This window comes from Panicum hallii, chromosome 2 (genome assembly GCF_002211085.1).
Source record: "Panicum hallii strain FIL2 chromosome 2, PHallii_v3.1, whole genome shotgun sequence".
Classification (NCBI taxonomy): domain Eukaryota; kingdom Viridiplantae; phylum Streptophyta; class Magnoliopsida; order Poales; family Poaceae; genus Panicum; species Panicum hallii.
In genome coordinates, this window is record NC_038043.1 from 44,066,633 (window position 1) to 44,089,196 (window position 22,564).

A 22,564-nucleotide genomic window follows, 5' to 3' on the forward strand; every position below is an offset into this window, starting at 1 on the left:
GGCTACTCCATATGGAGTGCGATTTTTCAATCGCACGCCATATTAAAAATATAATTCGGGGCATGAGCACCTCATAGCTTCGACGCAGCCAAGTAAGTACTCGAATAAGAACTTCAAGACGGAGCTTCAGAAGAAGCTGAAGACTACTTCGAACGTAATCGAGAAGCCTGCAGTACTCAGCTACGAAGAGCTCGGGGGCTTGTCAGATCCGAGGCCACGGGACTGTGTAAAGAGGTTTAAGTGATTAAGTCTGTCTTATCTCTTATTTACCTCGTTTATCTCTTATTTATCCTGTTTAATAGGAGATAAAGCTAACCGATATAGAAGAAATCTACTCGAGATATGTTCTGGTACGATTCCTTGGCTGGTATTGGTTTGGATTCTTGTAACCCTGACCTCCCGGATATATAAGGGAGGACAGGGACCCTCTCAAAAGGAAGATCTCCAGATCATTCTATATCAAAGGCAATACAAACCACCACACAGGACGTAGGGTATTACGCACCTCGCGGCCCAAACCTGTCTAAGTTTTGTGTTCCTTGCACCTTCGAGTTCCTGATCTCGGCGACTCCTCACATAAAACTTACCACCTTATGCATATCCCTCGGTGGGCAGCCGCTAAAACACCGACATGTAGAGAATGCAAACTCCCGGCACGATGATTTTTTATCGAGGTATTAGAAAGCTCTCGCTTTTTACTAATCCTTGTTGGAGCCCCTTCTGAGGGAATACCCGTGCAAGGGCCAAGCTTCCGGTCGAGTAACTCTGTGGATAGCCGATGGGACTTTCCCATGCGCAAGTGGGTCTCCATCTTACCTCTCCCGGATGCTCCTGCCATTTTCACTAGGTCTAGACAGAGATTTGGCAAAAACTCGAGGGCCTCTTCTCCCTCTTACAAGCACCGGTGGCCTCTCCATAAACTCGGTTGGAGGGTCCCACAAGACTTACAAGCCTCAAATTTACAACACTTGGTGCGTGCAAGCACCGATAGTAATGAGATATGCAAACCTCGCCTAATTTTAGGCTAATACCTAATGCACCGAGAGGCCTAAACTACTAAGAGGCCTAAACTAGTAGCACTAATCAAGCTCTAAAATTTTTACTAATTGCCTTAATTTTCTTTGAGCACTTTGGTGGATAAATTTGTGTGCGTAGAAAAGGCTATAGCTTCTCCAAGCTCTAACCTACTTCAAATGGTCAAACATATGGTGTATATAAAGGCACAACAAAAAAAAAACTAGCTGTTGCCCGTTATATTGGAGACGCAACGCTAACGCCGACTCATACTGTCATGCAATATATGTCGCATGGAGTCCCATTTGCCTGCTGATGATCTGAACAAATAGATGTTGGCGAAGAGAATATCGTTGGGCATGTAAAGGTCCAGCTCTGCCACCGCGAACTCTTGCTCGCCTCGGCACAAGATGCACATGGATTTGACAGCCATCAGGCGCGGCCTGGCTGGGGACGCTCCCTCAGGACGAGGACGACGGCGACGACGAGGAGGAAGGCTGCCATCCGGGCGGCTATAATCCATTGGCGGCTCGGTACAGGCGGGGAGATGTACGAGCGAGCGAGCGTCGTCGGTGGCGGAGGCGTCGAAGACGAAGAAGTCCTGAGTTAGATTGTCATGATAGTCCAAGGTGCCGACGCGGAGCAGGGCGAGGTGGCTGTGGGTCGACAGGAAGGCGACGGGCGTCTCGTTCCAGCCGAAGGCCGGCAGGTGCGCGTAGAGGGAGGAGATGCGCGGGGGCTCGGCGAGATCGAAGGCCAAGAGGAAGGCGTCGCGACAGGAGGTGGTGCCGGACAACCTGATGGGCGCCTTGGTGTCGTCGGGGAAGGAGGCCTCCCTGTCCCTGCGGAGGACGAAGGGCTCCAACAGCACCCAGCTCGGGAAGGCGGAGGCGGACATGGTCATGGAGACCTTGAAACTGCAGATTGCGAGATCAATTAGCGGGGCCAAGGGTGGTAATCTCTGTGAGGACAGATCGGGGGATTTGTTTGTAAGCAGATGAGTGCCTTAACCGACGAAGGAGGCGGCAGCCGGCAAGCGAGGGAGGACTGTGGTGCGTGTTCTCTGGGACTCTCCACGAGGGGCCGATCCGACTACTTCGTGAGGCCGCCATGGTACAAGTACAATACGCCATGAGCATATTTTATTTTAAGAAAGGAAGGACTAGTCGAACTTAACTGTGTTAAACCTTCTCTAACAATACACACGTCAGCTAGCTTATAAAAGCGCCACATCACACTTTTGTCTAGTTGGAGAGAGAATAGAAAGAAAGGGAAGAGATATCTTTTCAGGAGATAGTCTTTTGGAGAGAGAATATAAAGAAATGGAAGAGCTACATTCTCTTGATCAAGAGACAGTCTTATACACGTATTCCCATATTATAAATGTGGTACATAGGTGATAGGTCCACCCATATAGGAGCTAAAAGCAAAGCTAGACCATGGAGAGCTATATCTTATGTCAAGAATTTTGAATTTTTTTAAGAAAAGGGAGAATAGAACAGAATTAATTGGTTAATTACTAGATTTGGAGAATTGTTAAAAAAATTAAAATTCTTGGCTCCCAGGACATTGTCTTTCAAGAATACGATGGACGTTCCTTCAAGAAACACCGACCGATTCCTACAACTGAAACATATCAGAGGCAGCATCTATCACTCAGTTCAACAAATCCCACAAAATTCTTGCCGAGCATTACAAGAACACATGCTGAAGGCAAGATACAACATAATATACTACTAAATGTTTTCAAAAATGCACTGCTTTCTCGTCTGTCTATCTGTCTGCAAGTTTTCATGCTGAAGTGAATTTCAGGGGATGGACGAACACCATCCCCGCAATGGCAGATGCAAATGTGATTCGGGAATCAGCATCCGTGTAATGGAGATACATAAGAATATTTTTCTTGTCTAGCAGGCACCACTTGTGATCGATTACAATCCAGGGCAACACCGATGCTCGTGGATGTGAATTATGCCTTTTTCCTAGTGATTCTGTCACAAGCCAAAATTCTGTTTCAACCTATTGACTGATAAAAATATGTGGGAAAGAAGTTGATGATGAACTGATGTCTAACAAACCTGAAGCAATGAATCCCAAGCGCATTGGTGATCTCATGAATAACAGACGTAGCAAAATGCATGTACAGTGCCACTGCAACAGATTGAACAAAAAATTGAGATCAGACTTCAGGGGCTCATACAAGGTAAGATGTGCTGCAAACCTACAACCAATTTCTCATGATTTCCTTTATGTAGGCAATTTAACATAATGAATAGCTTTGGGCTACTGATCTAAAGTTTGCAAGCCACCAACCAGTAGAACACCCTTAAATCATGATGAATTAGCAGGTTTAATCTTGCATAGATAAAAGACCAAAAAGACATACTGCTTTTTAAACAAGAAGAAGATCAAATTAGTACTTTAGCAGACAACTGTAGCTTGTTACTGAAAATAGAAGTTGTGAGAATAATCCAGTACCTGTAAATAAGCAGTACATTAAGAGAACTAGCTGCTCATCAACAAGGGGATTTCTGCAACAATCAATGACCATAAATTTAGTCGAGACAGGAAATTATTAAAAACAAAGATAATAGAAAAAGGTGTCTAGGCACAAACCCATCATCAAGCCGGGCAGTCAGTGCATTTGCGATTGCAAAAGGAAAATACGCAAGGGACTGAAAGAATAGCACATCTTTTAGCATGCTAGCATAGGCCATATATGAGGATGGTGTAAAGAGAACAAAGAATGATTAGGCTTTCCAAGAAAGTACCATGCACATCCCTGTTTTCAGACCCTTGGGTTCATCACATAAGTGAGCCAGAATCATTCTTCCCTGTGGAACAATATAAACAGATATCAGGAAATGTCCATAATTTATACTGTACTACCATATTTGAAACAGGGCATTTATTACAGCAAAAGAAACATGAAGACACAACGCTTTTAAGTCTTAAACATGAAAGTGCCATTTACAACTGAGCAGGTACACAAATAAGCACAGAAATGGACAGATACAAGGCATTGGTTGTAAATATCAGCATTAAAGCCTTACCACAAGAAAGCCAAATGCAAAACCAGTTCCAATAATTAGCAGATGTGGCTGGTTTCTCATTATATCTGAAGGAGACAAGTAGGACCTGCATAAAAATGTAACTGTTATGTGATATACTAGAAGCTTCCCCTAGACTGTTAGCTTAGATTGCCGAGCTCAATTTCTAGGTAAAGTGATGCATAACATATACATGAAGCAAGGAAAGGTTTCAACAGCCTTACCAGACAAGAACTCCAGCCAAGAGCAAGCCAAAAGGAAAGAGCTGACACAAATGAAGAATGCAAAATATCAGATGAAGAAAAGAGAATCACAACAGTAGAATAGAAAAGATAAATTTTGAGATTACCATGGCTAGTGCCAGCACCATGCTTCCTTTCCTAGCTTCAACAACTTTATATACATTGTGAATGCTGCATGGTTGCAAGATTAGCTTAGTCAACATTGGTTATATCTCCAATGCTCAATCAATCCAAAATTATAAAAATAAGCTCAAAGATTAAGTGAATGAGGTACTTATTCAACTCAGATATATTGTGCAGAAACATGTATCGGCTAAGAGTATGAATTTTCTCCATTTGCAACATTAACTAGATCTAGCTGTATATTATTCCATGCATCAGGCCACCAGGTGGACCAATTTGCAAATGTAACTTCACTATCAATCTCTTTAGCAGATTTGCTTCATGGACAAATACCAATTAAAGATAACCTATTCTTTTTTATCAGAAAGATGAATTAATCTTCTTACACATGAAGCAATACAATAAACTTCAGAGTCAAATATGCTTATTATTTCTTTGGACTTCAAATTGACGATATCACATTGAATGTAATTTTAGAGGATTTAAAGAGAAGATTACAGGGTCCAATAATATACCAAAAAAGCCATATAGAACATCAGGCAGCACAAAATACCACTAGAAAATAATACATGTAAAACGGAACTTACTTAGATCCAATTGTTGGGATTACAGCAAAAGCAATCATAAGACCTAGAACAATGTCATACACAGGGATTTCTGGGAAAAGAGGCAATGAGCACAAACTTCAGTAAAGGAAATGTCATTTTGTATTCTGACTTCACAATGAAGCCTTCATAGGGCATTAAAAGGGGAAAAACATCAGAAAAGGTGATATAGATGGTTCAAAAATCAAAGAACTAGATGACCATTGGATAATATAAACAATATAAGCATGGTAGCATCTATTACCAGGAATAAAAGGGACCCAACCCAGTAGGGGCATTGACTTTTGGAAATCCTGTGCCCACCACTCAGCTCCTACAAAGGAAAGATGAGCTATTATTACCACTAACCATATGGAAGCCACATGCATATGCACAGTGAATTAGCAAACAAACACTTTTTTTCTAAGTTCCACAGAGACCTGATAAGCGTGAAAAGTGACAGTTTAAATCAAATAATACCTGTGAAAAAGGTTAAAATATGGCACAAATAGATCAGCATAAGGCCTTCAGTTGGTCCATTGACTATAGGAAGAATAAGTGTATTTGTAAAAAAGCTGCACAAAGCCATGAAGTGTGAAATTACAGGATAAAAAAAGAAACCAGTGCAACAAATATTGAAATAGAAGCATCATGATAAACAACAAAAAGTATGTAATTATGAAGCTTGACAAGACTAGTGCTCTGCACTTGCAGAAACCAAGCTGTGCCAATCTCAGTAGAGCAGTGGGTAGTCGCAAGTGCCTTCACTTTACAAAAGCATTGAGCACTTCCCACAAGACAAAGTACATTATACACAAGAGCAAATCATCCATAATGAATCACTAGAACAAATGCAAGTCACCAAGTTTTACAGTCCATACGGGTCGAAAAACAGAATGTGTTTGGCATTACAAAATTAGAAAGCCTCCAGAAGACTTGCAGTCATGTGAAACATTAATCCACAGAACTACGACACATTTGGCAAGATTGTAGAGTATAGAACTATGAACACTGGGCACGAACACAAGAACTCACTGCTCCCAGGTCGCAAAGTAAAATGGGACGGCTGAAATGACCCAAAACCAGAAGGTAGCCCTTCCACACATTGCCGTGCTTCCAAAAGCCAAGGACTCAAACTAATAGATAGAATAAAATAATCAGTTCACATCCATTTCAGAATCATTGCACTTAAAAGGGAAAGGTTGACAGGTGGCCTTACAGCACAAGCAAGGGCATCACATCCTGCATGGGATACAAACTTATCAGCATCATATAGGCTTTTTAAAAACTGAGTCCACCAACTTAAGTTGTCAAGGGGAGATTACCATGATCAAAAAGTTCGCCTAAAGGACTTGATGAGTTTGTACGCCTTGCTTGTTTTCCATCAACAGCATCAAATGTCTGCATCAATACCATTCCATTTAAACTAAAATAATTGAAGGTTTGACATGGTATGTTCATTAAAAAAACATGAAGCTATTACATCCAAGGAAAACAGGAAAAACTCATTAGATGTTCAGAGAGGTATTCAAATTAATTACAAAACTTGGTACCATGTGTCAATAGATGCCTTGAAATTTTAAAAAAATGCTATGAGTGCAGATTGACAAATTGGAGCACTAGCTGAAACAGACTTATGTTAGGCTGCGAAAGATGTATATGGTAGTAAGTAAAGAAATGCATAATTGGGTGAGCACATAAAGTTTGACAAACCTGATAAAGGAAGAGAAGCAATCCATGAGCAAGGTGAACCCATCTGGGGGGTGCTGTATCTAGATGAGGTGAATATAACTGCAGGTAAAATGGATACGGTAATAAGGCTCAATGTTACTGGATTATTAGAACTGTAGTACTGTGATCAAGAAGAAAACTCTCACATATATATGTCAGAACAATATGATATCATAAGAATTGACAACTTACTGCCGTAAGATACTTACAAAGCCAAGGAATGCTGATGTGAGTAGAAACATGAAACCTGTCAGCGTAATCTGGAATTTAAGAAAAAAAGTAAGCACCAATGTTGTATTAGGATGGCAATAAAAAGCAGCACGGATCAAAGTGACAGTACGTGAATTGAATTCTCACCATGTTTGGTCTGCAGATCATCCCAACATGGATACCCAAAAAAAAGATAACAATAAAGAAGGTTAGCACTCAATGCACAAAACTAAGAAAAAGATGCAACTCGATGTGCACAAGCATTAGGTCGAAGATTAGACTGCAGATATGGTATGCTTTATCAAGAGTGGTAAGCTTTGCAGCTAAATAGCAAACAACAGGATAAAATAAAACACACAATTTGCAGATGCAGCATGCTTTATCACGAATGGTAAACTCTGCAGCTAAATAGCAAACAACAGGATAACATAAAACGCACAATTTGCATTAAGCTCACAGGAGACAACTGAAGTACAGCAGCAAAATCAAACAACAACAAGGCTTTAATTGCTCGCTCCCACATAAAGAAAGTAAAAACGTCGGTGTTAAAGGCATGGATCATAATCCTCATATGGCACATTGAAGCATTCTTTATAAATGAACTAGTAACCAGGAAGTAATCTATCGAATATATTGAAACAGTCCTTTTCAGCTTTGCAAGAAGGAACCACTAAGCAAAAGTTGGTGCTTTCTCGCTGTGTGCAGGCCCCTGCGAGATGGCCTCCAAAGCTAAAGACGATTCCTTATGCTATGCTAAAGCTCAGGGCTCCGCCTTGAACATTAGGACCAGCTAATAAGCTCAAATTACCCAGATCACAAACATGCCATGCCACGCTTATGTAATACTTTGTCATAGGCGAATATGTTGGTTTAACCAGATCGCGCTTTGAGCCACTCAGGGTGTGAGAAACAATTATTCTAGCTTATATTCTAACAGTCAGAGGCAGCCAGCCGCTCGCATCAAGCATTGAGTTCGGGAGAGAGCTCGAAGGTCGACGGAGGCGGAAACGAAGAGAAGAGAGGAGAGCAGAGGAGGGTGCTTACGGGAACCATAGCGGGAAGACGTTGACGAATCGGGACCAGAAGGGCTGGAGGATGTACTTGGCGACGAGCGAGTGGTCGACGCCGCTGTACTTGTAGCGGCGCAGCGTGGCGACGCCGTGGTGGCCAATGTAACCCATCCCGCTCCGCTCCCCCTGTCTGTTTGTCTCTCTATCTATCTACCCAGGCAATCCAGCGCGCGGCAATTCCCAAATCGGAACCCGCGGCCGGGAGGAAGGGAGGGAGGAGGCGGCGGCGGAGGGAATGAGGGGAGGGGATGCACCGAGCGGAGGGGGCGCGTGGGTGGGGAGGAGGAGGAGGAATCTGTGCCGGGAGCCGCGACGGGATTGGTGGAGGAGGGAATTTTCAATGGTGCAGGGGATCTAGGTGGGTGGGGCGTGGATGGCGGTGGTGACCGCCGGCGCCGGTACGACCAGGGGGAGAGAGGAGGAAACCAAAGGGTGGAATGGAAGGGAGCCGCGCGGTTTTGCGATCTGGCCCCTCCGCTTTCAAGGAATTCGTGTCCCAGGCGCCCAGTCACGTGCGGACGTGTGGCTTGGATTGGATCCAATTCCATTTTTTTAATTAAAAAATAAAAAAACCACTACTGTATATAGTTAATAAAAGAATATGCAAAGTTAGGAAAGCCCAGCGGCAAAACAACCGTGGTGGACTACTGTATAATTGTCAAAGGAATTTAACAAAGCTATTTTTGGGATATTTATCGTATAATAGGGTTATATATATTCATAATTGTCGTGAATTACGAGGCAGGAACGAATAAGACAATCGCAGAAAGTGGAGTGGAGGGGACTGGTTGGAGCGAGCGAGTAGTGACCGGTGCAGCCTGCAGCGATGTGAGGTTGCCTTGCTCCTCCCACTTGCCTGCTGGCCGGCCACTCACTCTTCTCCCCGAGTGGATCGGGTATTCAATTCCCACGTTCGGACAAAGACATCGGGGTACGGACCGGACGGACAGCTCTGCGGCAGACACATCTCACGTACAAAATCCACGACTCGTGCGTGTCAGGCCGCATCCGGCCGTGTTCAACGGTTAAAGCCATCAGCTAGCGATGAAACGAGCGCTGGCGCAAGCATTTCTACAGTTTCTCTCTCTCTGCTACGTCAGCTTAGACCAGCGACGTTATCGGGCGCCAGAATTTCTACGGTTTCTCTCTCTGCTACGTCAGCTTAGGCCAACGACGTCCTCGGCCATTGGAGGTGGCCTCAGGCCTCGTCTTCCCAACCACTCCAGTTCCAAGCTTCCAGTTACTGGTTAAGTGGTTAGTACAGTCAGCGTGTGCCCGTGCCGTTGACCGTCAACGCGTCACATGCTCGCCTGTGTTTTCTGGCTCGTTTCTTCTTCGACTGGTTTGCCAGTTTTTACTGGTGCAGGAACGTGGCTTTCTTTGTTGTGAGCTGTTAGGCAAAAAGTATGGATGACAAGCCCAACAAGTTAGGCAAAAAGTATGAATGACAAGCCCAACAAGTGACAGGCCCGTAATTCTTTCCTTGGGCTCAAACGGGCCTTCCGCATCAGCCCACACCACAATTCCTCCTCCCTCCTCCTCTCCATTCCACCATTCCCAACTCCACCACGCCACGCTGCCGCCGCCCGAATCCCTCCCTCCCTTCCTCCCTGGTCGCCGCCGCCCGCCCGCTGTTACCCGGGATAGGGAAGGCGCAGCACGCCATGCGGGCCGCCGCCAAGCTCGCCCCCGTCGCCCTCGTGCCCAAGCCCAAGCCCCATGCCGCTTCTTCCTCCACGCCGCTAAACCCCGCCGCAAGCCCCGCACGGGCCCCAGAGCCCCGGGAGCCCTCGTCCCCGCCGCCGCCTCCGCCTCCGACGACGCCGCGCCTCCGGCCGCTCAGGAGGAGCGGAGGCCGATCCGGACCCCGACCGACCTCGCGGCTGCCATCCGCGCCGCGGCGGACGCGGACATCGACGCGGCGGTGGCGCTAGCCCTCGACACGCCCGCCGCCGTCCCGCTCCTGCCCTACTCCCTCGCGCTCCTCCTCCGCCGCCTGGCCTCCCACCGCTCCGTCGCCGCTGCGCGGGGCCTTCTACAAAAGCTCCACCCGGACCCCTCCTCGGCGCCGGCCCCGCGCGGGGCGCTGCTCGCGCTCGCCGACGCCGTGTGCCGCGGCGGCGACCCGCGGGAGATCTACAGGCTCCTCCCGGTCCTCGCAGACCACGGCGTCCGCGCCGACGCGCACCTCTACAACGCCCTCGTCAAGGCGCACGCCGCCGGCGCGCTCGAGGTGCTCCGCCGGATGGAGCGCGACGGGGTCGAGCCCGACCTCGTCACCTACAACACGCTCGTCTACGCGCTCTCGCGCGCCGGGATGGTCGCAAAGGCCAGGGCCTTCCTCGACACCATGGCCGCCCAGGGCCACTTCCCGGACGTCATCACCTACACCTTGCTCATGAACGGGATGTGCGTCCAGGGCGACGCGCTCGGGGCGCTCAGGCTGCTCGAGGAGATGGAGGCCAAGGGCTGCGAGCCCAATGAGCGCACCTACAACACGCTGCTCATGGGGCTCTGCAAGAACAAGAAGCTGGACAAGGCCGTCGAGGTGTACAAGTCCATGGTAGGGGCTGGGATGAAGATGGAGGCGCCCGCGTATGCCACCTTTGCCAGGGCGTTGTGTCGATCGGGCAGCGTTGCCGACGCTTATGAGGTGTTCGATTATGCCATTGAGACCAAGAGTTTCTCAGAGGTGACTGCGTATTCTGAGCTCGAGAACTCTTTGCTGCTGGTACTTGCTTCGCCCTTCATCTAGTGAAACATTGTCAGGCTCAGTTTGTTGGGATCAGGTGAATATCTGCAAATGCATTTGAATTCAGGCTATGTTTTTGGGGACTGATGACACTGCTTCTTACTCATCCAAGATGTAAGAACGGGATGTCCACAAAGAAATGAATTACATCTTGAGTTAGTTATTTTCTTGCTCTGTAGCTTGGCTTGCTATCTTCATGTAATGCCTTGATGTAAACATACATTCTATTTATCCTCTGGGAAGACAACTTGACATAAACACATAAGTTATGTTCTTCCTATGATGAATGATTACTTTTCATTTTCAATTATCACCATGACGTGCACAAAGACAGAACTGCTGGAAATATATGTCTCTTGGATCTGGATAACTTAACTCCAACTCAGTCATAGTAGGCAGTAGCTAATAATGAAATATAAAGCATACACATATGGATGGGAAAAAAAAATACAAGGATGAGATTTTTAGCTGTTGTGTGGTATCTCAATGCTATAGGTCCAATCATACAAGATTACAAGGCAGAGTTGACGTTGCTGTCCTGATTTCCTGCAGCATCCAGCAAGTGTACCCGGAAGCAGAGGCAATTGTAGGTTTGGGTCTCCATATCCATGTAGTTACTTACCATTCCGTGCCAATAACATCTTCTAGTTCCTGGATGTAATCTTCGACAAGACATTAGGCTCCGTCATCTTCCCCGCCTAGGAATAAGTTGTCATCATTTTCGTGATGGCCCTAGCAACTCTCATCAGCTTCTAGTTCCATTGGCAAAGGAATACCATGTCTTGAAGGTCTCATGGAAAGGAAAGTCTAGTTTCCTGTAAATGCCTTTTTACATGGAGAGGAAAGGCTAATTCGACAGCATATCTGCAACTCCAATTGTTTTTTTCCCTGAAAAAAGAACTCCAATTGCTACTGTTTGCTGCTTTGTGCTTCGATGGAGTCATTCATCAGTTTGCTACCCACCTCTGCAGACAACTGAGCAGTGGATGAAGGAGCACAGCTTGATCATACAGTAGATTTGAAGTTTCCATCGGTACCGAGCAATTGCATATGCTCTGAACTGCTGTCTCATCTTCGAGAAGAGTTTGGAACCTGTTGAAATGTAAGGGGCTCCCAGTACCTGAATGCACCGGGCCTTTTGTTGATGACGCCTCCCCTTTTGTCACCGGTGGATCTTCAGATTTGCTGCACACGCCTGAATATCCTTGTACAGAATGTACTCCTGGCGGTAGCAATGTTAAGCGAAAGAAGTCTTCCAACCAGGAATGCAGCAGTCGAGTTGTCATGTATTCTTTTGTTGTAAAAGGGAATTCAGGATCTTTGTTCTCCCCAGGTTCAGCCTGTCATGTCGGTGGATTGTTGCAAGGAGAATCAGCTTTGCGCCTTTGAGTTGTGTCATTGGACTCATTGTGTGTCGAGCGTCAGAGACCAAACGCATACGAATAGTACACTGATCAGTGACTGAGGCGAGCCCGTTCTGGTAGAACGTTTTGCCGCTTTCCTCCCCTCTACGATCTAACTAGAAGAATGTTCATTGGCCTAGCAACTCATATCGCTGGAGCCAACTTATCCTAGTGAACTAGCGCTTACTAGTGTTTTGCGCGCGCCCATGCGCGGGGCAAGCACAGAACTTGGAAAGCGATTGTAATGAAAGTGAACGTAGTAGCGAATTTATTATAGTAGAAGGTGTGGTTGGACTGACTAAGTCATGTTTAGTTTACGTATATTACATAAGAGTGTGATATTATAAGCTACGATTTGAATTGCGTAGGTTGAAGCGGTTTGAAGATGACTTGTAGCAGAAAGGTTGCCGGTCGGTCTTAGAGTCCGCTGGTCGATCCGCTGCACAGGAAAGTGTCCAATTTAATTTTCATCCGTTACAATTTGTAGTTTGTTGACAAGAGTATTGAAGATGACAATGATTAAATATAGCACATTTTCTGTTCACATTTTCAAAGTTGACTAACAGATTCTCTGGAAGATTAAATATAGCACTGACATCCAAATTCAAACTCAACGAAAACTGATGACAATGATTATGTAGCACAGTGCATGTTGATTTCTTCAAAAAAAACAGGAAGCTTGCACCTTGACACTGAATCAAGACTTTCCATAAACTTCTTATCAAACTCAGTAGAGGAACAACTAGCATCTTGCATATGAAGCTTGTAGCACAATATAAGAAACAGGGCTCAGAATTAAAGTGAATGAAGGATAAAGATTGTATGAAAATATAATAAGAACAAGCTAACCTTGAAATAACAAGTATCGGAAAAATTCAAAATAGGTCTGAACCCATAACATCCATTAGATTTAATGTCAAGGTCAGAATAACTTTGGATCATATTGCCTTTCCAAACAGATATGCGAGGAAATGAATCAGAAACTCTACGATGCCCAAAGTCAACAAAGTCAAGATATATGACTAAAAAAATAGATACATAAAGAATTAGAGAGAAAAATGTAAAATAAAAAGTTAGGAAGAAAAGAATTGAGTAACAAATGAAAAATATGTAGAAACAATCAAGAAACTTATAGCAAGATAATATAGGCATCCACCAAGTGTTCCAGCATCTTTCCCTTTAGCAAATTTAGCTTTGTTGAGTTTCTTAATTGACTGCAGTAACCATTACAGAACATATCCTGACCAATCATATTCTCTAACATTTTTTATATCATCAAAAATACCAAAATGCTTTAGACTAGGGACAACAGATGAATTTGGACATAGAAAGGTGTTCAATGCAACAAAGCTAAATGAAAGTATAAAGAAAATGAAAGTATCTTCATCAGACAAATCTTCATCAGCATTCTCTAACTTTTTTGCAAAGAATGAGGGAATAGACTCCTTATGGAACTTTTCCAAAATAACAGACCTGCCAGACCTTGTGCGCGAAGGGAATGGTGTACCACCAATAGAAATACCAAGAAAACAATGAACCGATTCTCTTGTGAGAGAAATGATTTTTCCATCAACAACTATATCACCAGACTTATAATTAACAACATGAGCAACCCGCTGTGCAAATTTGTCAGGAACGTAGCTGTCGGAGGAAATCTCCAGCCGGGTGGCGGAATGCACCCGCCTAATCCTAGTTTAGGAAGAGTTTGGGGGAGACCTAGGAGCGCTTGATCGATGGGCCGATGAACACGGGAAGGACACGAGGATTTAGAGTGGTTCGGGCCGCCGGAGCGTAATACCCTACATCCACTTGAGTGTTGTATTGATTGTGGAAGCTTGGAGGAAAGCTTGTGGGTCTAGTCCTTGTGTGAGCCTGAGTTGGAACCCCCTTTCTAACGAGTACACTCTCCCTTTTATAGACCAAGGGGAGTGCTTACACTATACGGGGTCCCGACAGGTGGGTCCGGCCAACAGGAGCCTGTTATATGAGAGATATGGAGATCTTCCTCTCCAGCTTCTCTCTGTAGTCCTCTCGATCGGGAAGTTGATGTGCGTATCTACAGCCAGGATATGGCCGTGTGCCGCCATGCCGGCACAGTGACTGCTGTCAGTGTTACCCAACAGTAGAAGCCGTGCTGCCATTGTTGGGTCAGTTTCCTTTGACAGATGAAGAAGCAGCGCTGACCCTGCCGCGCCGTCGCATCTCCGCGCACTGTTGCAGCGCACGCCTCAGCACACCTGCAGCAGGCCATCATTACTCGCGCGCGCGGCGCCGTGATGTGACTACACGTCGTCTACCCGTGCGCAGAGCACAGTGACGCGCCGCCTTGGTAACAGGCGGGCTTACCGTGGTGTCAGTTGGGCAGACCATGCTTTGACTCGGGCACACCCAACCCACCAACCCGCATGTAATGCGGTTGTTGGGCTGGCGTCCCGCTGAGGACCTTCTGCCACGGGCACGTGGCAGGGCCGGCCCTGGAGTCGCCACCTTGGGGGCACGTGGTGGCGCCGGACCCCATCCCGGAGGAAAAGGGGGTCCGGGCCCCGAGGCCAGTTGGAGAGACTGGCCCATAGGGGCCTGGCTCCCACACGTGGCGGCGCCGGACCCCCTGAGAGGTCCGGGACTGTGGAGGCCATCCCCGAGTACCTTGTTCTCATGGGCACGTGGGGGCGCCGGACCTATATGAGCCCGGGGGGAGGTCCGGAGACCACAATCCCAGCTGTCGGGTCCGGGCCGTACGTCCCATCTCCCAGAGGACAAGGGTGAGGTCACGGATAACCTCGTGTCCATCAGGGCGGATAGACTGTCAGGTGACTCTCTGACGGGCTAGGCCCGCAGAGAGGCAGTTCTACTCGTAGTGGATTATTACGACCTTCTGGTCGATGAGCAGTTCCTTGGCGATGATGGAGGATAGGCGGTCGAGCATGTGGTGGCGCGCGTCCACCACGATGCGCTTGGCGCACACGCCGGAGCCAGACACCATCGCGTCCTTACCTGTGAGGCGACATCGAGACGCTAAGGGTCTGGATACCCTAGCAGGAGGTACCCCTGTCCGTATGTACCGACAATAGCACTTATAAAAAAGAAGAAGAGAGCCAAATCCAAAATTCTCAATAACTTTCTTCTTATGAGGTGATAGTGAATCAATGACTGAAGAAAAAGCAGTAACAGAGAACCGAGTAAATGCATCTTTGTTTTTTGATAAGAGATTTACGCTTCTCTCTGTGGAAAACAAAAAAAATATGCAAGATTACATTGACAGTTAACAAAAATAAATGCATGCTACGATTACTGATCTTAATGTAAGCAAAGTGCATACAATACAAATCAATACAAATGAAATGAGGAGTTACAGATTACATGAACTAATAAGAAAGACTAATTTTAATATAACAAAAAGGAATAAACTAAAGGTTACTTGCAAGAACTAAAACATAAGCACAAAGGCTAGCCGTACAAAATTACTAAAATGACAGTGAAAAATAAATTGTGCAAAATTGTTTAAAACACTGTCAGTTAATAAAAGTAAATACATGCTACAATTTCTAATCGTAATCTAGGCAAAGTGCATACAGTGCATATCAATATAAATAAACTGAGGAGTTACAGATATAAGAATTAACAAAAATTACATAACATAGCAACTTACTCCATGACTCAATTTCATCTTCAACTTTCTTTTGATTTCCTTAATCTCATTGTACTGCAAGAAATTAAAAAAAATAGAAACTGCGAAGGACATAGATATAAGAATGAAAAATACATCAAACAAATGCAAATAAACTTACATCTTTTAAAACTTCCTTGTAAAGCTGCCTGTTAAACCCATTGTCTTCACTTGAAGAGGAATCCTAGATAAAAAAATAACAATAACATATATATCAAGGAATTAGCATATAAAACAGTAATGAATAACTTATGTACAATGGATAATATCAACTTACTTCAAAATCAGTAATTTCATCTTGAGTACAATTAAAGCTAAATTCTTCTGATTCAGATAAAGATTCCTCCATAGATTCATGATTTTCATCACTATCTAGATCACTGCTTCTGTGTTCTCCAAACTCTCTTGGTCTTGGACGAGGCATCTATATAACATAAAGATGTAATTGATCAAATAGAATTAAACAAACTTAAAAAAATTACAATCAATAAATATATCAGTAAGCATACTATACAATATAGCAAAATACAAAAAATTATATACTGCAAAGTAAACTTCTGTATAGTAGTGAATTACATATAGGCCATGAAAAGAAAAATCCTAACCTACTGAGTGAAGATAAGAAGCACAAACTGCGAACAAAAAGCAAATCACACAATATAATTCAATTAAACAAACTAAATTTCAGGATCTCACAATATCACAAAACAAATAACTACAAAAATTAGGGAATGAACACAATTAAGAACTCAAGTGAACATAATCACTATGAGCGGAATCAAAAAATCTCATCAACGAGACCTGACAAGCACAACTAATTCAACAAAAGCTGAAACCTAACCCTAGATAATAACACACAGAACAAGGGACACCTAGAATAATCACCAATTGACAGAAAAATTTGAAAAAACACCAGTAGCAACCCTAAATCTCTGGTTCAAAACCAACTACTAAACTAAAAACATGACCAAAATCAAGTCAAAACTACAAGGGCGCAAAACTACAGAGAAGAAATCAAAAAAACCATAACCAACGAACCAAATCAGACGAGAGACACGGAGGAATCAAACGTAGAGATCAGAATACAGAAAATCGCAAAAAGGGGATACAGCAAAAATATAACCAAATCGCTCGAAATCGCCTCAACGTCGCCTTATGAGCAGAGCACAAACACAGACGACATGGAAAAGGAGAAAAAACGAAGCGAAATGTTATGGAAATTAGAAATACGGCAAAGAGAGATCAAGCAGAACAGATTCACAACAGGCACACATAGAAAAAAAAGGCGAAATCACCCGAATCGCCTCACCGTCGCCTGAACAACAGAGCACCCACGCCGGCGAGAACGAGGAGCAGAAAAGGGGAAAGTTGAAATGTTCTTGAACTCACCGCATCCAACAAGGGATTAAAAGGTGCGCTGCCCAAAGAATTGAACAGCACGGACAAACAAGTGGGCCCACCAAATATAACCGAGGCTCATATCCAACGCACAGGAAACAAAAGGCAAACAGATGCGTGTCCTGAAAATCGAGTGCTGGCTCAAATAGAAACATCGAGCAAAGGATAGCTTTTCCCTTTACAAAACACTTGAGTCTACTATTTACAGCCTCTTCTCATCCATCACGATCGGTTATAAATTTAATTTAAATATAAAAACTACTATATTTATAAGAAAAAATAAAAAGGAATCGGACTTCCATAAAATCTTTCGCTGACTTTCATTATCTAGCCCGATTCGAACTCCCGATATCTTTTGACTTGGTCGCATCATCAGCATTTTTCTTAACCTCAATTGGCTTCTCACGGGCCCTTGTCCTTTCCTTAATTTTACTTGCAAATTTTGGGCGTCAACGGATGCAGTTATCATTATCACGGATAGGTATGTGTGGCAGAATATAGCCTTAACTATGGTGCAGTTATCATTATCACGGTTGCAAAATAGTGACAAACGGGCTTACGTACCATGAGAGTGACTCATCATTGTGTGTATTTGTGTACTCGAGCGACACTTGCTTAGGGATATTATTCCGCTATAGTCACATGGCAATACATGACGCAAACCTGGAGAAGTTACATAGTAGAGTAACCGGAAAAAAAACGCAAGCAGCAAGTGGACACTGGGCAGGACGCATCAAGTTATTAAGCTTCGGCGTAGAGGTGTGCTGGCAGCTTGGGCTTGACGACGGCCTCGAGCGGGAACTTGCGCGGCGTGGACAGGCCGAAGATCTCCTCCATGTTCAGCTCCTCCTTAGTCATGCCGTTGGGGAGGCTCCAGGTGAAGCCGTGCAGCAGGTTGGCAAGGCTCACCTGGATGACCTTCAGCCCGAGGCTGTACCCGGGGCACATCCGCCGGCCAGATCCGAACGGCAACAGCTCGTAGTCCTGCCCCTTCACGTCGAGCTTGCTGCCGAGGAAGCGCTCCGGCATGAATGCTTCCGGCGACTCCCATAGAGCGGGGTCGCGGCCTATGGACCACACGCTGACGAGCACGCGCGTGCCGGCGGGGATGTCGTAGCCGGCGACGGTGGCGTCCTCACGCGCAAGGCGGGGCACCAGCAACGGCGCCACCGGATGCAGCCGCATGGTCTCCTTGACGATGGCGTCCACGTATGGGAGCTGGGGAATGTCCTTCTCGGTGACCCAGCGGCCGCGGCCGATGACGCGGTCGAGTTCCTCGGTGGCCTTGGCGATGACCTCGGGCTTCTTCAGGAGCTCCGAGATGGCCCACTCCACTGTGACCGCCGAGCTCTCCGTGCCGCCGGCGATGAGGTCCTGCACGTGCCATTTGAGGCTGTGGTTAAGCGAGATTCTTGACACGGCGGAAAGTAAAATTGAACAAGTTTCAGGTGGACGCTGCTGTTGCTGTCAATGTTCTGCACCCCGCCACCCACCCACCCACCCACACAACAAAATGAAGCACTTGTTGTGCAGTTGGAGTACCGACTAGCTAGACAATCAGGTCCGGGCGGTGGCGAAGCTAGATCAAATTGAAGGAGGGTACACTTGCCTTGTGGGTACATAGAGTTGAGCTATGGGGATGTATATATATGGTGAAAAATTAGGAGTAAAGTACACCAGCGGTTCTTAAACTTGTCACGCCATGTCATCCTGGTCTCCGAACTCGTAAAATTTAGATTTGACTTCCTAAACTTAGATTTGGGTGTCATTCATGTCCCCGAACTCGCAAATTGCATATTTGACTCTTTAAACTTAGTTTCGGGTGTCTTCCAGATCCCTAAATAAAAAATTATATATTTGACCCTCTAAATTTTGAGTTCGGATGCATATCTTCTAGGTCCATGATTTAATTTAACCATCAATATCTAAAAATTAACAATACAAGTTGAGTTTATTAGATTCACATGAAAAAACATTCATAGTTGTTCCTTCATACAAATTATTTGTCAAACTATCACCATGTTGGCCACCTCAACCTAGTGTGAGGTGTCCATCTCCAATGTTGTTTACCGGCAACGTCAAAGCAATTAGCAATACTTGTTGTTAGATGATGAGGTGGGACCAAACTCTCGCCAATGCTACAACGGGAGAGAGACATTATAGGGAAGGAGCTCGAAGATTGTGTTGCGAACAACGGCGAGAGCCATGCTTATTGGAAGAAAGAATGCGTACATGTCGTAAGTTTAGGTATTTAAATGTGCAATTTATAAGTTCGGGGACCAGGGCGATACTCGATAAGTTTAGAGAGTCAAATATGCAATTTGCGAGTTTGAGAACCGGAATGATACCCGAAGCTAAGTTAAGGAGTCAAATATGCATTTTACGAGTTCGGGGATCGGGATAACGCAACGTGATAAGTTTGAAGACCGTTGGTGTACTTTACTAAAAAATTAGACTTAATCACTGGTATTGCTAATTTGTGTGGGTGCATTGGCATCCCCTAAACCAAATGTAGCTTCGCCCCTGGGTCCGGGGATCACTGCCCCCGGTCCTGAAAACGACGAGATGGTGGGCCACACATGAATCTCAAGGTTCTTCTGAAGTTTCAATAAACAACGAACTAACTAATCAATGGACGCTTGGCCAGGCCAGCTGAAAAATGTAAGTGCTCAGTAACCGTGTGGTTTTGCTCTGTGGACACGTTTCTGACGACATGTGTTCCAACTTCCTAGGAAAACTGATTTTCTATTTCTCACATGATTCTTGAAGTTGTTTAAGTAAGTAATTAGTTATTGTCAACGTGCACACACAAAGGCCTAATCTGAAATCGTCATGCTCACTACTAGTACTCTGAGGTTTTGGCAGGTGGCCGGCGACGACACTGGGGCCTTGTTTATTGAGATGTACCTCGTCAGATTACGTTGGTCGGTGATTAGTTTTGTCGGCGATTGTGGTTTACTCATACTAAATGGTGTAGTGAAACTGTAAAACTGTCGGCAATTGACAGGGAGAAAAAGGGTATGGAGTGCAGCTTCCTCGGTCACCCAAAGAAACCTCTTAGGAGTTGTAACGAAGCTTGTGCAGATGTAAGCGAATAAAACAGAACTCATGGAATCAGAATCCTACGCATGAAGATTAGGATCGGAATCATACACAACAACTCACCTGAGTAAAAGCCTTGACGCTTTCCCTGTCGAGCTCGACCTCCAGGGTCGGGTCGTCGGCGATCTGAAGCAGCACGTCGACCATGTCATTGGCGACGAAGCTCTTCCCCTCGCGCAGCCGCCGCTGGTTGTGCTCCTCCACGACGTGCTCCAGGAACCGGTCGAACATCTTGCTGAGCTTTTTCATCCGCTTGATGTAACCCTGCAGGTCCATCCAGTCGAGCCACGGGATGGAGTCGCCGATGTTGAGCACGCCGTTTAGCAGGAACAGCTCGTCGAGCATCCACTTGAACTCCTCCGGCGTGGTCACGGAGGACCCGCCGGCCACCACCTCCTTGTCCAGGTACTTCTTGCCGAGCACCATGCGCGTGATCACGTTCAGGCTCACCGTGGACAGGTAGTCCTTGAGCATGACGGCGCGGCCGGAGCCGGGCGCCGCCGCGTGCAGGTCGCGCAGCAGCGCGCGGACCTCGGCGGCGCGGATGTACTCGTACGACTCGAGACGCTTCGCGCTAAAGAGCTCGGTGAGGCACATCTTGCGCGCCTGCCGCCAGTAGGCGCCGTACGGGGACCAGGTGATGTCCCGGTAGTTGTAGGTGGTGTACTTGCCGGCGGCGGTCTTGGGCCGGTCCGTGAACACCACGTCGTGGGTCTTGAGGAAGAACTTGGCCATGTCCACGGACGAGCCGACGACCACGGGGAAGGACCCGAACCGGAGCTGCATCAGCGGGCCGTACTTCCTTGACAGCTCGTGGATGGAGCGGTGCGGGAGCGGGCCCATGAGGTCGAGGTTACCGATGATCGGCCACGGCTTGGGCCCCGGCGGCAGGTTGTACGCGCGGGGGCTGCGGCGGCCGAGGACGGCCTTGAGAAGCATCACGGTGGCGAGCACCACGCCGAGGAAAGGCGCCCATGGTGGAAGCTCCATTGGGACGTACGGTCGAGCTAGAGAGGCTGCCGCGGGGCTGACGCAGCCAGCAGCCGGCTGGTGGTGATGGAATGGAAGGCTTGAAGTGGGTGGTCTAGTGATGAGTTGAGCTGGTGAGGTGGTGCCGTAGCGCGCGTGCTTTTATAGGCGGGCGAAGGAGTGGATCGCTTGCGGAAGCTGTCAGTGTCACTTGGTGGGAAAGGACGGGGAAATCAGAGACGACTTGAGCTAAAGAAAACTTGACGAGGGAACGGCGACGACGCTCGACTCCCGGGAAACACGTGCTGGGGACAACCTAGTGTTCAGCTCCGGCTTTTGCAGACTTGCAGTACACCTGGTCGTAAAAACTCCGAGAGATTGTTCATTGCGCAGAAACGATGCAGTCTGTTCTGTGCATGGACACTGCCAGATTTCTATTTGTCCGGATGAAAGTGAAACCCAAGTCGTTTTCAGCAGCCGGCTGCATGTTCGGCAGAGCAGGTAAGGAGTGGTAGACCACAGGGGCTATCCGACGCTCGTGTCCTGTCCACATAGTGTGGCGTCAATGATCCATCGGTGTGCCAAACTGAAATGGCACATGAAAACCGACCGGTCAGGGCACCGGTTTCAGCCCATAATCTTCTCAAATCATGGTGCTCCCTCGAAACCCTGATAGATAACTGACGCGCAGTGTCGCCTGTCTGCGGGTGGCGTCGCCCGCTTCGGCGCCTCGTCTGCGTGCGGCGTCACCTGTCTGATGCAATTGCTGACATGACGCGGCTGTGAAATTTGAGGTCTGAAATCTGAGAACTGAATGGGAAAATGGATGGGCTCGTGTTGCAGATAAACCATGCAGGTAGAATCATGCGGTCAGTTTGGCACTTTCCAGTGCGATCATCTGATCTCCATGAGACCATCTTCACCCGGAAAAGAATCCAGATTGGCATCAAACGACATGACACCTTCGCCGAAGTGTGGACGAAATGCACCAACTAACCCTCAGGGCCTGACGTTTTCACTCGAAATTCCACTTAAAGTATCGGCACCGAGACTGTAGCAAGTCTGGTCTGGTCACAAAAAACCCATTCGGAGCAGGTAACACGCTCTGAAGCAACCGTTACCTACCAAACCAAAACAAACTGTTACAAGTTGCAATTCAACAGGCAGCAAGTTGCAGTTTTTGTTTGTGGGCTGATGCCGCGTGAGCAAGATCCATTGAATTGTCTAGCTATGTTTGCATCCAGTTGCG

The 22,564-nt window shown here is 46.3% G+C and overlaps 2 protein-coding genes and 2 pseudogenes across 2 annotated transcripts; 1 reads left to right on the plus strand and 3 right to left on the minus strand.

Moving 5' to 3' along the window:
• Positions 1-2,556: 2,556 nt before the first annotated feature.
• LOC112882481 (choline/ethanolaminephosphotransferase 1-like) lies at positions 2,557-8,473 on the minus strand. The gene is made up of 18 exons (XM_025947551.1): positions 7,999-8,473; positions 7,102-7,111; positions 6,954-7,004; positions 6,727-6,804; positions 6,339-6,414; positions 6,233-6,255; positions 6,049-6,149; positions 5,494-5,588; positions 5,279-5,347; positions 5,017-5,086; positions 4,414-4,477; positions 4,289-4,329; positions 4,068-4,152; positions 3,786-3,848; positions 3,631-3,689; positions 3,493-3,545; positions 3,093-3,165; positions 2,557-3,005 (listed from the first exon to the last, which is right to left on the minus strand). The coding sequence occupies exons 1-18, from the start codon at positions 8,133-8,135 to the stop codon at positions 2,984-2,986; spliced, it is 1,170 nt and encodes a 389-aa protein (XP_025803336.1). The 5' UTR covers positions 8,136-8,473; the 3' UTR covers positions 2,557-2,983.
• LOC112881101 lies at positions 8,462-11,089 on the plus strand (annotated as a pseudogene).
• Positions 11,090-13,023: 1,934 nt separating this feature from the next.
• On the minus strand, positions 13,024-16,195 carry LOC112881102 (annotated as a pseudogene).
• Positions 16,196-17,800: 1,605 nt separating this feature from the next.
• Positions 17,801-21,429, minus strand: LOC112879662 (cytochrome P450 71A1-like). The gene is made up of 2 exons (XM_025944018.1): positions 20,410-21,429; positions 17,801-18,618 (listed from the first exon to the last, which is right to left on the minus strand). Exons 1-2 carry the CDS (start codon positions 21,334-21,336, stop codon positions 17,986-17,988), a joined length of 1,560 nt encoding a protein of 519 aa, XP_025799803.1. The 5' UTR covers positions 21,337-21,429; the 3' UTR covers positions 17,801-17,985.
• Between the last annotated feature and the right edge of the window lie 1,135 nt (positions 21,430-22,564).